Source organism: Nicotiana tomentosiformis, chromosome 3 (genome assembly GCF_000390325.3).
Source record: "Nicotiana tomentosiformis chromosome 3, ASM39032v3, whole genome shotgun sequence".
Classification (NCBI taxonomy): Eukaryota; Viridiplantae; Streptophyta; class Magnoliopsida; order Solanales; family Solanaceae; genus Nicotiana; species Nicotiana tomentosiformis.
In genome coordinates this window covers 151,292,343-151,305,138 of record NC_090814.1, presented here as the reverse complement: position 1 = coordinate 151,305,138, position 12,796 = coordinate 151,292,343, and the positions used below count along the sequence as shown (strand labels likewise).

The window sequence follows — 12,796 nt, the reverse complement described above, 5'->3', positions numbered from 1 at the left end:
TGAGCAATATTTAATATTTGACCAAATTAAAAAAAAAATCATTGACTCTTCCCATTTAAAATTTAGTAGTTCCATTTGGTTCTTTGTTTCAGTTTTGTATTTTGCATGGTTGTCAGTTGGATACTTACTCTAAAAGCGGTTTTTGATGTTTTAAGACGTGAAGCTTAATGTCTTATAGGTATTGCTAGTATACCTATAATTAGTAACTTGCCAACTAAATCGGAGGGAAAGCAGCACATATTTTGTGTAACATTTCTCGTATTTGGGTTCAATGTTGTACTGTGCTTGTATATGTTGTGTACAACGCTAATTCAGTGTGGCCGCCTTCATCTTAAATTTAGTATTCAGAAGCAACACTTTAGTTCACTATGCTAAACTACGCTTGCTTCTGCCAACTTCTTCTGGCTCCGGCCAAGAAGTAACTCGTAATCCTGCAAAATATAGAAATAAAGGTTTAATAAAGAATGAAAAAACACAACCCTCTGCATTTTATCATGCTACTACTGAGGCTCCAAAAGTGCAGATATCCTGAGTAACTCTGCAATCTGTGTGCACAATTTTGTTTTTTGGTTCAACATTATATTGGTTGGAGAACTATAAGTTGACACAGAATAAGCAATTATAAGTAAAAGGCATACTTGACGTCCATTTCTCTCGCAGGTATAAGTTGAGAGAAGGAAAGTCTGCCAGAAGTAAAGCTGTACTACTTGACAACCCCGGTCCTCTCACCAAATTCATCGAAACAGGCTTGCAGAAACATATACTGCCAACTAATGTCTGAGAAATGCTTCTAAAATTCTCTACCGCAGCAAAGATGACAAAATATAATCAAATACACTATCAATGGAAAGAAAAAAAAAGTGAGAGCTAACCTGTACAATAGCTTGGGCACAAAGCTTTCCTGATAAGACAGCACCTTCCATTGAAGCCAAGTACTTCTGTTTCGTGTAGTCACCAGCTAAATAAAACCCCTCAATAGGAGATCTTTGCAAGGGCCGACAGGGTTCACAACCTGGCACAGTTTTATAAACAGACCTGAGAGAAAAAAGCAGATTAATCAGGATTCAGAATAGGAATAGATTCATGTGGACTGTAATTCTCGCTTATTACACAACTATGGAAGCAAAATGATTACTGACCTTGGAGTTTTGACAACATGATACTTCAATATTTTTGCTTTGCTCTGATCTGCCGAAATTTCATCAGGGAAAAGTTTTGCTAGTTCCTTCATTGTAGCATCAATAATTTCTGAGTCACTGCGATTTATCCACTCTTCTGCAGGTGCAAATACCAATTCCAACATAGACTGATTGGGGTTGTAATATTCCTGCAGAGAGACCAGTTATATCAGAGGGCCCTAAAGAACACATGAACGGATATAGCGGGCTAAGTTGTCATCCATTCTTGACTGTACCCAACAGAGGAAATAATTTTACTCCCCACTCACTCCCATATGCATATCATTCAGCCACTCTTTCCCCACTTCTGCACCTTTCTTGATGTTCTCATTTCTATAGACAATTGATCCGATGTTCTATCATGAACCAAACATTCCATGTCAACTTCTCTAACTTTTTGGTAACCACTGCTTTATATTTTGCATTTTCATACCAATAAAATTGAGACGTAGGCTTATCGGCTCTCCCCAAACACTGCAGGTACCACTGAAGTAAGCCCCCCCCCCCCCCCCCACTCTTTTGGGGCAAGTAAGAAATGCAACGAGGGGCAGACTTAGGCCCTACCCTTTTTCTCCTTCCACCAAAAGAAATCCAAATGTCTAATATATGAATTTTCTTCCTTCAAATTTTTCAAAAAGTAGCTAAAAGAAACTACTTTCCCCGCCTAAGTTTCATCAAACTTCCTTTACTTCTCCTTCGAAAGTTGCTTCGTGTAGGACCCTTGTGCACAAACAGGAGCAGTGTCCTGACTATTCATAGTCCAAACATACAAAGCCTATATCATTATGCATCCCTAAATGAGGATTACAATAGCAGCAACTCGTACATAAATTCAAGAAGCATTATGCAATTTACCAGCAACTCATACACAACAGAATAGAACAATATGAATGCTACAGATGAGTCACTACCTTACATGTAACAGACATGTCAGCATACACACTGAGCAGTGGACTTCTGCATGAAAATAAAAGAGAGATTGAGCAAGGGAACCCATACAAGTATCAGGAACAACACAATTTCTTGAGATAAAAAAAGGAGATCTATAATCTTGCTCCACCATCAATGGTGCCATTTAAAAAGTAGGGGAGCATAATCAACATATAGCTGATGAAAAATGGCATGGATACTCCAGTCCATTATAAATGCCTTGGAGAAATGGTCATCATAACATGTCAGCTCTGTCCTTGACTGAACAAACGATTAGAGATGGGGTTCCCAAATTTCATCGACCTTCTATTTAACAAAGGCTATTTACATGATATGGATCTAATGTTTCTAGTGACAAGGAAACTTGCAGGAAATTGATAATATATCTTCATTGGATTCCTGTCTAATGATGCCAAATGTATTCCTGGATGCAAAGAACAAAATATCTCAGCAGTTGAAGTGTGTGATATTTAGACAGAATAACTGACCTTATAGGAGCATTTATCTATGGTGAAAAATCATGTAAGCGGAAGAGAACATCTTCGTTTATATTAGATATACAAAATCCATTTCAATCCAAAAGATAAATAATATTAATAATATAAGTTGAAAAAGAATTGGACTAATACAGGAAGAAATTTTATACACTTTTATTAGTTTTTCCCCTTTGGCTCATTGATTAAAACACTACGGTAGAGTACTAAACACATTGTAAGGGCTCATAAAAGATTTTGAAAACTACTACCTACCAGAATTGGCAAAAAAAATTCCTTTCAAATGTTCACGAGAGGAGGAAGAGCCACAATTTACCCGATGTTGTATTTAATAAGAGACCGGGGAAGGGGGGGAGAGGGGGAGGAGCTAATATGAGAATGTAGTCATGGACACGCAGAAACTGCTCTGGAACAATAAAATTGATCAAAAATGAACCTGCTGAAGAGCAGATTATCAGATGTGTTCTTCAGTTTTCTGTCAAACCTGCAAATTAAATTTATACAAATCTTTTCAATAGGAATCTCAACCACTAATAGCTAAACAATGGTAGTTCTGCTCATCAAAGTTGAAAACACAAAGCAATGTGTCCAATCAAAGTTTTGGAAAAGCGTACATCCATAAGTTCCTCATTCAATGGAAAGTAACACAAAAACAGAGGACTACATGTTTATGTACGTATAGACATTTACACGCACATACATAGATATGCTAGAGGAAGAACAAACACTGACAAGTAAAATTTTCATCACTAACCATATATGGACATTTATCACAGGAACTCCCACTAGCTTCTCCAACTTTTGGAAATATGGGATCTCTTTCCAGTCTTCAGGCAAAAGAAGCTTGAAGATATCCACTAATCGGATAATCAAAAGCCAGCAAAAATTTATAAATTCATATTAAAAATGTGAAAACTGGAAGCATCGATACTAGTATAATGGATATTATACCTGGAGTGGCAAACACAAAAGCATCTCCTTTAATTGTACTGCCATTATTCAGTATAAAACATTTGACACTTCCATCCTCATTGAGCTCAATCTTTTTTATTCGTGAGTTTAGTCTGACTTGGCCACCTTTTGACTCAATATGTTCAACAATCGGCATGCAAAGTCTCTCAGGAGGGTTACCATCTAAAAAGGCCATTTTTGAACCATGTTTCTCCTGCAAATTGATAATTCAAATATATCAGAAAAGTTAAACTGAGTGGACAAGTTCACTCATAAGTTTCCTGCACCAATATGTCAGGTCCCAAACATGATTTACAGCTTTGGTAGGACTATATCCCTTTCTCTCTTTTTGTTTTGAGGGTGGATCAGGATTCTAACCTGAAGAAATCTGTTCAAAGCAATCAAAATGCACTGCATCGAAAGCTCGTCAGGGTTTATGAAGTTAAGTGCCTTTGACATGGCAATGAACACCTCATCTGTCACCCTATCAGGCACACCCTGAAAAGCAATTAAGCAAATAGCTGCTGATGAGTTTTGCAAGATGTATGTTGTTAGAAAAGGAAAGGTAGGTAGACATTTCTAACATGTTAAATCAACAACTTGCAAGTCAACTATGTCTTCAAGGTTATGAGCTAAAAGAGTAAGATAAAATGATCACGCACTTGCTTTCTCATCCAGTCCTTAACACTTAAACCGTCTTGAGCTTCAACATAAGATTGCCCTCCAAGCATTGCTGGCAAGAGTCCAATAGCAAATTTGACTTTTTCGGGCCATGTAAGCATTTCATTGTTCTTTAATATGGCCAAAATTCCTGTAGAAGTAATAACACATAGATAGAGAAATGAGAATAAGAGATACAGCTAGAGAAATGAAAATAAGAGATAACAATAACTGGCTTATGCTTGCAATGTGTAAAAATTTGTACATACACTCAATCACTTTAGCTACATGCAGAAATTCTGATCAAGACGTAATGAACCTTTATGTTCTTTTAATGTTAGCAATGCGCCAGAGGTATTAATGGACTAATCAATTTCATACCTTACTGGGGAAGTTTGCATAATCAATATTCAATACAGAAGGGAAAAAATTTACTCATGATTAAGTACTTACCATTTAATGGCGCAGGAAGAGCTTCAGGAAAATCAAAGCGGCTGAATTCCCCTGGCTTGTTAGGCATCGCAAATATCATTGAATGTTCCTTCCACTGCAATCGATCGTTAATCCCTAGTTCTCCAAACAGGTTCTGCATATTTGGGTAAGCCCCAACTTAAAGGAGATGCACCAACTTGTATGAGTCACCATACGAAATTAACAGATGAAAAAAGAGAGGCAAGGCAGAATACAGATCGACTGACAAAAATTGGTTATTTGCAAAAAACAAAAGACAAACAGGGATTGCTATCTGATTAATGGACAAAAAAGATCTTGAAAGAAATTGCTATGACTGTATTAGAAGATTAAAGTACGCATTCTTGAGGAGTCAAACTTACAGAATATATGCAACCCAGTCTCATACCAATCTCCATCATCATCTTTCCATGCAGCTACCTAAAAGGGAGGTATAAGTATTCAGGTGCAGAACAGATAAAGATTAATGCTAATTCAATATTTTAGCCTATACAGCTAGATTCTTGGTGACTGCTTCAGTAAGATAAAACAGACTAAGATAGTGTTCTATACTGAAAACAACAGCTAATTCACATAGCATCTCACAGATAAGACTGTATTTATACGAGAAATACACCCAACAGGACGGGTAAAATTGACTGAATCATAAAATAATAGAGAATGATAATAATATACTTTCCATATCTTTTACCTAATATGCTGTATAATTTTTCGACAACCAACTTTATTAGTAGTAAAGCTGGAAAATTTTAGGACATATCAATTTCCTCCAAAAACAGATATATATATATATATATATATATATATATATATATATATATATATATAGAGAGAGAGAGAGAGAGAGAGAGAGAGAGAGAGGGAATAAAACTGAACTGAGAGAAAAGACGACAGTCACGAATAGGAATAGTGAACACCCTTGCAATTGTTTGAGCAACTGAATGTTTAAAGAGTATGAAAAATGATTTTAAATAAAACAAACAGAAGCCTTCCTGAAAAGGGACTATCAATAGGGAAGGACACAAAAGAAAAAGGAATAAAATTAAAGGAAAGACTGGATCTTCTTCACCTTTCCACCTAGGACATCTCTTGCCTCCAGCAATATCGGTTTGTGACCAGCATCTGCCAGATATTTTGCTGTAGACAAACCACCCAAACCTGATATTGCAAAAAAAATGAATTAGAATCATGTTACAGCTTCTATTTATCGGAAAAGGCTATGTAGTACCTCGGCTAGCATTCTTTATTATATCTTTTATAGTACAGCAGAATGAATCATGCATATAACATTCTTTCTTTAGGTACTCAGATAATCAACCAGTTGATGACAATACAAGAGAAATGACCGGCACAGTATTTTGCAAGCCAAGTTGAAGAACACGTTGAAAACTGCTAACCGGTCAGTGGTCCAGACTAGTAAAGATGAAATATGAAGATCTCCTTCTCATCTTTTTCTCACAGATTGCAAGCCTTAGAAGAGTGCAACCCCTATATGTAACTCGTTTGACTTTTCAATTGGTTTTGAAATTTTTGGAACTCTAAGTACTCTGATTATAGGTATAGTGAGATCAATCTTGCACAAGATATTGATTCATTAGCCTCCAATATTTCAGAATGATCCTTTGGACATGCCACCCAATAGACAGCACGTTCACCTGCTTATCATGGCTCAGATGATAAGAGAGAATAGATATGTATATAAATGGAGTGACGGCAAAAATAGATCAAAACAAACGAATTTTCAAACCGCTCCTAATCTAATCAGCTGGGACTTGCTGATTAGTTGCAAAATGGCGAAGAAGTAAGAACCTAAAATTTTGCGGTCCAAAACAGTTAATCAGAAAAGAATGCCCAGGTAAATATTCTAGTGATAATACAACTAATAGAATGATCTTCCTTCCGAAGAAAGAGAAATGAAGACTACAAATATAGATGACCGGAAAAAATCACCTGCACCAGCAATAACAATCTCCAATGGTTTAGTTGGGCGTGAGGAAGTACGAAATGATGATGATAATAACGCCGCCTCCAAATAGTTAACTGTATTGTCTAGCTCTGGTCTTGGATAATCAATGCAGACTACCTGAATGGCAAGATATACTTCTCTTATTTTAGAGAATATATGCCCATGACCATAAATCCATCATCACACTTTCGCATTCAAAACAAACCTTTAAAGGATTAAAGTCCTTTGTCAATCTTCTGGTCGTGGCACTGGGAGTACGAATCCTTAACTTATGCCCCATGGAATCGCTACTACCAAAACATAACAAATTCCTTTGCAAGCGACCATCTTGACTTTCAGTTCCCAACGAAGACCTCGAGCTCCAAAGATAAGCTGAATTACCTTGGACTCTCAAATTAACGGCAGAAACAAGTCCAATTTGGGGCATTTTACTGAGCAAAATAGCGGTAAATTAAGCCTGACATAAAGATATTTCAGTGTAAGAAGATTGTCCCACTTGTGAATCTAAATACTATGTGGAATTCCTTTTCTTTTTCAAATGGCCATATGCATTTATTATACAAATTTATATGCAGGTTCATAAGCATTTATTATACAAATTTATATGCAAAAGTAAAAAAGATTCTAGCTTTTACAGTCCATATAAAACTTGTTTTAATACTTCACCCACAAAATCAAGTTAAAGTCCGGACGAGTACAAAAAAGAGCAAATACCAAGATCATAAACGGGCGGTACACATCAAAGAAAGGAAAAAAAGAGAAAGCTTTTCTCAAGTAAAGCATTCAGCTGATGTAACCAAAGAAAAGCAAAATCATTTCTTACCTCGGAATGAAACCGCCTAGGAGTTGTATTTCAAGTTGTGGATTCTGAAACCAAGATTATGTTATAGTTGTAGGAAGCAAAAGGAAATAAACTAGTTGAATTGAAGTTAAAGAGTTAAAAGTGGGAACTGGAAATTTGTGGTGGTTTGGCCGTTACCCACAAAAAGATACCCCTGACAAAGAATTAGGAAGGATTAAAGAAGTACTCAACTGTTTGTGTTGAATCTTTTGTATATAAAAAACTAATATTTGGTGGAGATGCCTGCTTTTGGTGGTTTGGCCACTTCCGTTAATGGGTCATTTGTTTGCTATTAGCTGGAAATATGTTACTACAGTAGTATCTTCTTTTAATTCTTACTCCAACTCAATTTGCCGTAGTAACTCTTTATGTTTTGGCCTTTATGTTTTGGCTAGACTCCAAAAATGTCCCCCCATTGGCTATTCCTACCATAGCCACACTTGGTGGATAAAATCTCTTTTTATGTCTTTTTTGCTTTGCTCATTCCTTCTAAAATATTTGACCACTTTGCTCCCATCTCCCACATGGGTTACTGGGTCATAGAGGATCCACGTAATCCAACCTGACCCATGTTTTTTAGTAGTAGTAGTAGTAATTGTTTCTTCTGTAAATTACATTTTTTATATAAAAGGTAATTTATATCAACCTTTTTTTTATGCCTAAGTTTGTACCTAATTTATAGAGACTATTTAAAATCTTACAATTTTTTTACCACGTGCAATTTACTCTTTTCGAGATTATAATTTGTTCTTACGAATAATACCGACTTTAAATATAGTGAATATTTTTTTCTCTCGGGTGAAAAAGAAAAGTTGAATGAGTGTTCTAGCAAGGAAACAATATATAGAGTGTTACTTGCTTGTTTCATTTTCATAGTTCACGGGATATAGTCAACATAGACAAAATAGTAAAGCAAAAATCCTTTTACAGTTTTGCAAATTGCAATGTCACCAAATTATTAACACCATCTAACAATCTTATATCTATTCGCCTCACTGAAGACATAACAAGTTTAATACGATTACCAGAGGAACAATATCTTTTATGCAAATCCATCTCTTAATAAAAGAACTGAAATAAGTTTATTGTCAATACATAAACACTAAAAGCAAACCTTCAAAAATCAAACAGGACACATACTGCATAAGCCTCATAAGGAATGCATGATATTGTCCAGCTATAAAACCACTATTTGTGACAAAAAGCTTTCTAAAAGGATGACATCTGTGTACTTCTCGCCTTTCCAAGTCTGATGGAGTTCACATAATCAACTGGGCTGTGGGCAGAAATACCAGGAAGAAAAAGTCCTAACGCGCGAAGCATCACTGATTCCCAACATTCTTCATACTCGGATCCATACATGTAACCCATTGTAAAGCTTCTGATTAACTCCCAACCAGCATTCAGATACAGTGGTACCAGAAATCTCATCCCAAAATAGTTCGGGTTTGGTTCTTCATTGATATTCTATGCATAACAAGGAAAAGATATCAATACACAGCACACACATTCATCTTCACAATGAACACTATGATTAATGAAGCTGACTGCATATTAGAGAAAACTTGCATCATCTGAGAAGTTTGAATGCATATTAGAGGAAACTATGTTGCATGTTGAAGAGTGTTACCACCTCATCTAAAAGTTTAAGTTGTTAGAGAGAACACATTTTGTTTACTTAGTCTCTTCAGCGCGCCCCTGTACAATCAATTTTTATAATGGGAGGCGGTGAGACCTCTGCCTGCTATAATACAACGTCGAAGTGTGTGACCACTTTTAGAGAGAACACACTTAAATTTACTTAGTCTCTTCAACATTGCATGCCTATTGACATTTCTAAAAGAACAACAGAGCTTTGAAGAGAAATATCGAGAAAAGATAAATGCAGGAAGAATAGGGCATCGAAACATTACCTGCTCAATGTATAAGCTGTTGTAGTACTGGCAAATCCCGAAGTGTTTAAAAAGGAATGTTTTATTATCATAAGGTAATCTTGGAACAAGATCATTGCAATAAACAACCCTGAAGTACTTCGGTACTGGATGTTCCAAATGGGCTTCCATAAACCTTCCTAACTGCCTATTCCCAACCCTTGGCTGCCCATATGTGTATATTCCCAATAATCGTTCCATGACATCCACCTCTTCATGCAGTACTAGGACTGCCGGGAATAATATAGCTAATGCTCCACCCAAGCTATGGCCTGTAACAACAAACTTTGCATTCTTGTGCTCTTTGAGTAGCCTTTTCAGTTTACTTCTAACAACATAGTATGCAGTCCTCTCTGGAATTTCTAGCCTGAATTTCTTTTTGCGAGTATCAGTAGGCCGTTCTGAGTCAGAGGACAGATCTGACCCCGTGTGTGCATCAGAATCACTGAATGAGGTAGAAGATTTAGAACTTTCTGAAGGAGGAATAGTTGCATGAACATTTTCTAAATTGGCGAACTTTAGATTATTCACGAACAGTTGTTCATGAAATGTGGAGGCATTTGTTCTGTTCCCTAAACCTAAGGCTTCCAAGAATCCCATGTGTACTTTCCCCAGTTTTGGAATCTCGTACCAAGAGTAGTCAAAATCGGTGATCCAGTCATCAGCATCAAATGGCTCTGTGCCCCTGAAGCTAACTAATATCAAGTTTGCATCTTTTGGCTTATCGCATAATAGAAAAACCTGGGTGGACATCTCTTTCTCGAAATCTGTTTCAGAAAGTACAGAGGAACAAAAGCAAATAGTCCAGCCAATCAGAAAATGCCATAACTATTGACAACAAAGACGAAGCAAAGGAGTCAAAATTTGCTTTGATATATGCAGAAAATAAATCACTAAAAGTGATGCACAAATAAAAGGGAAGGAAGGCGAGTTTGCAATGGAATTTTATTTTCCCCTTGAAAGCTGGCAACTTGCCAGTCGTAATCGATTAAGTACCCCCTGGAAGAGGATGTGTAAGTTTATATGACTGAAAGGCAAGCTAAAGGTAGAATTCTCACCATTCCAGCAATTGTAGAAATCCACAAAATGCATCTGTTATGGAAAGCAGTGAAAGTATTAAGCTTATTGCAGCCCATCAGTTAGAGTAAAAGAACAATCAAAATGAAAAGAAAAGGAAAAAACGAATTATAACATAACCTTCCAGTGAAGATTTACAACATTCCGGACGACCTTTTCATTCTCGTAAGCCAACTTTGAAGCCATCATACAGAGGTCCATAAGGTCTCGGTGTCCTATTCCAATTTTCTGCCAGAAATCAGGTTCTCCAATTTCCTTGGTCAATGTCTCGCTCTTGTATAGGTTTATTCGCCCATCTAGATGCCCAATAGCACTTATAAACGTTTCAGAGCCTCTATGTGGCATCACTACCTTACCTGTTTCCACGAAACATTTCATTCATGAATCGATAAATATAGAAAATACAAAACTCAGGTCTTAATGGCAATGGACACAATTCGTCTTCCCAGTACCGGAAACACCAAACAATGTTTTGAGTCAGCACTCAGTAGGCATATAATCATATTCAGTAATGCAAATGTAGAAACACAAGCATTTGATGCGAAATAAACATTTCTATGATACTCACCATGCTCATATACAGACAATTCATAATCATTTTCCACGCAAATGACAGAAATTTTTAGAGCAGCAACTTTTGGCTAAATCCTTGCCGTACCAAATTACTCAAACTTTATGTTAGTTCAAAATAGATGTTCACTTTCTTGAAAGGAGAACTCTGATCTAGATTAACAAACTCAGAAAAGTCATGAGACTCACGTTTTTCACTTTTTAGAACTGCTCTCACGTATTCTGTTGGAAAAAATTTAACTTAAATATAAGTCTGTCCTCAGTTTTACCTCACTTTCAATCATCATTTAGTAGCTGAAGTGTCAAGTGATGGTAACTAGAGGGTAGTGCATAGCAGGGGGAAATATGGAAGCATTGAAATAACGGCAGATTGTTACAGGAAATATACTTTTGTTCCTTAATTTCGAAAGTGAATATTCAAATCAATCATGAGCATCTTCCAAATGGCAAGAATATCACTTTTATAAGAATGCCTTTCCAAAATGCGGAACAAAAGAGCTACTTTTAAATCATCCACAGCAAAATCAGCACCTTATGGAACATGTGACTGATATATAACTTATGAATCAACATCCTTAATTCCCAACTAACTCATACAACCAAAACCGTTCCAAGTATAATAATACAAAATATACATGCATACATGAATGTGCACATATATATATACATATAAAAGTTTTAAAAAAAGTAAGAAACTGTTAGTATTACCATGCAAGATATTGTAAAGAAGACCAAGAAAATTGCCATTGAGAGAGAAAAGGTTGAGGAAGAACTCCACGAGATAGCCAGTCCACTCCATTGGTTTACCGAAAATGGCGATTAATTTCCTCACTATAATGGACACAAATATAACCCATCTATGATCAGGCACCTCGCCACCTCTGTCGTCGCCGCCGCCACTATCGTCGGAACGCACTAAATGTTCCTCAAGGAGTCCACCGCCGGCGGAATAATGAAGAAATTTATCACCGCTTTCTTTGTTGCCCCATACGCCGAAGCGTACGAGGTCCCAAATTCCTCCATTTTCGTGGCTCACAATTAAGAAGCGTGAATTCCCAGTCCCAGTAACTGGACCAGGAATACTGACTTTGTCATCAATTTTAGTACTGGCCATTTCTATAATAATAACCTTAGTCCCACTCACCTCCCTTTTAGTACTGTTTGGAACTACTTATTGGAATTTTGTACTACCTTAAAGATTAATTAATGAATGGCTTGGAGATATGTAAAGCCAGTATTGAATTAATTAGTGCTTGGTTAGGATAAGTTTGAATTTATAACAAGTTTCTGAGAACAAAGAAAAAGTCAGGTGTCACGTGTACCAAAGCATGGGAACGAATGTTGATACATATGGCTATGTCAGGAATGGAGTACCAGATTGTGGTTGAGGTCCCTATCGTCATTCTCAACCGTCACACTTGTCAAAATTCCTATCTAAAATTGTTTGTCCGTCCTAGATTGTGGACCATAAATTTATCCAAAAAGAATCTTTCAATATTTGGGCTATAAAACTTTTTTGGGCTAACATTTCGTAGCAACCCACATTTGCAACTTTTGACCCACACCGGCGGGTAAACGTGACGCCATGTCCCATTCTAATTTCTAGAATTACCAACTATAGATTTAATATTAAATATTAAACTTAGAAGTAGCGGTCTCTGTCACAGCTCGACGCACCGAGCTTGCCTAGTACGATTTATATTTTGTTATATAGTTTGCGAGTTATT

The 12,796-nt window shown here is 36.6% G+C and overlaps 2 protein-coding genes across 6 annotated transcripts; both read right to left on the bottom strand.

Annotated features, from left to right (window-relative positions):
* Positions 1–240: 240 nt before the first annotated feature.
* LOC104107035 (15-cis-phytoene desaturase, chloroplastic/chromoplastic) lies at positions 241–7,824 on the bottom strand. Of its 5 annotated transcripts, none has more exons than XM_070197864.1 (16): positions 7,684–7,824; positions 7,474–7,517; positions 6,856–7,107; positions 6,635–6,767; positions 5,754–5,842; positions 5,047–5,104; positions 4,667–4,822; positions 4,216–4,364; positions 3,932–4,051; positions 3,554–3,767; positions 3,357–3,459; positions 3,039–3,086; positions 2,090–2,135; positions 1,140–1,327; positions 873–1,035; positions 241–431 (listed from the first exon to the last, which is right to left on the bottom strand). In XM_070197864.1, the coding sequence occupies exons 3-16, from the start codon at positions 7,075–7,077 to the stop codon at positions 372–374; spliced, it is 1,749 nt and encodes a 582-aa protein (XP_070053965.1). In that variant the 5' UTR covers positions 7,078–7,107; positions 7,474–7,517; positions 7,684–7,824; the 3' UTR covers positions 241–371. The 5 variants fall into 5 exon arrangements, with proteins under 5 accessions (XP_070053965.1, XP_070053966.1, XP_009614013.1 ...); XM_070197865.1 differs by having other exon boundaries at positions 6,856–7,081; XM_009615718.4 differs by lacking the exon at positions 7,684–7,824 and having other exon boundaries at positions 7,474–7,680.
* A 707-nt stretch (positions 7,825–8,531) lies between these two features.
* On the bottom strand, positions 8,532–12,314 carry LOC104107034 (triacylglycerol lipase OBL1). The gene is made up of 5 exons (XM_009615717.4): positions 11,778–12,314; positions 10,620–10,855; positions 10,481–10,514; positions 9,405–10,189; positions 8,532–8,958 (listed from the first exon to the last, which is right to left on the bottom strand). The coding sequence occupies exons 1-5, from the start codon at positions 12,181–12,183 to the stop codon at positions 8,701–8,703; spliced, it is 1,719 nt and encodes a 572-aa protein (XP_009614012.1). The 5' UTR covers positions 12,184–12,314; the 3' UTR covers positions 8,532–8,700.
* Positions 12,315–12,796: the final 482 nt, after the last annotated feature.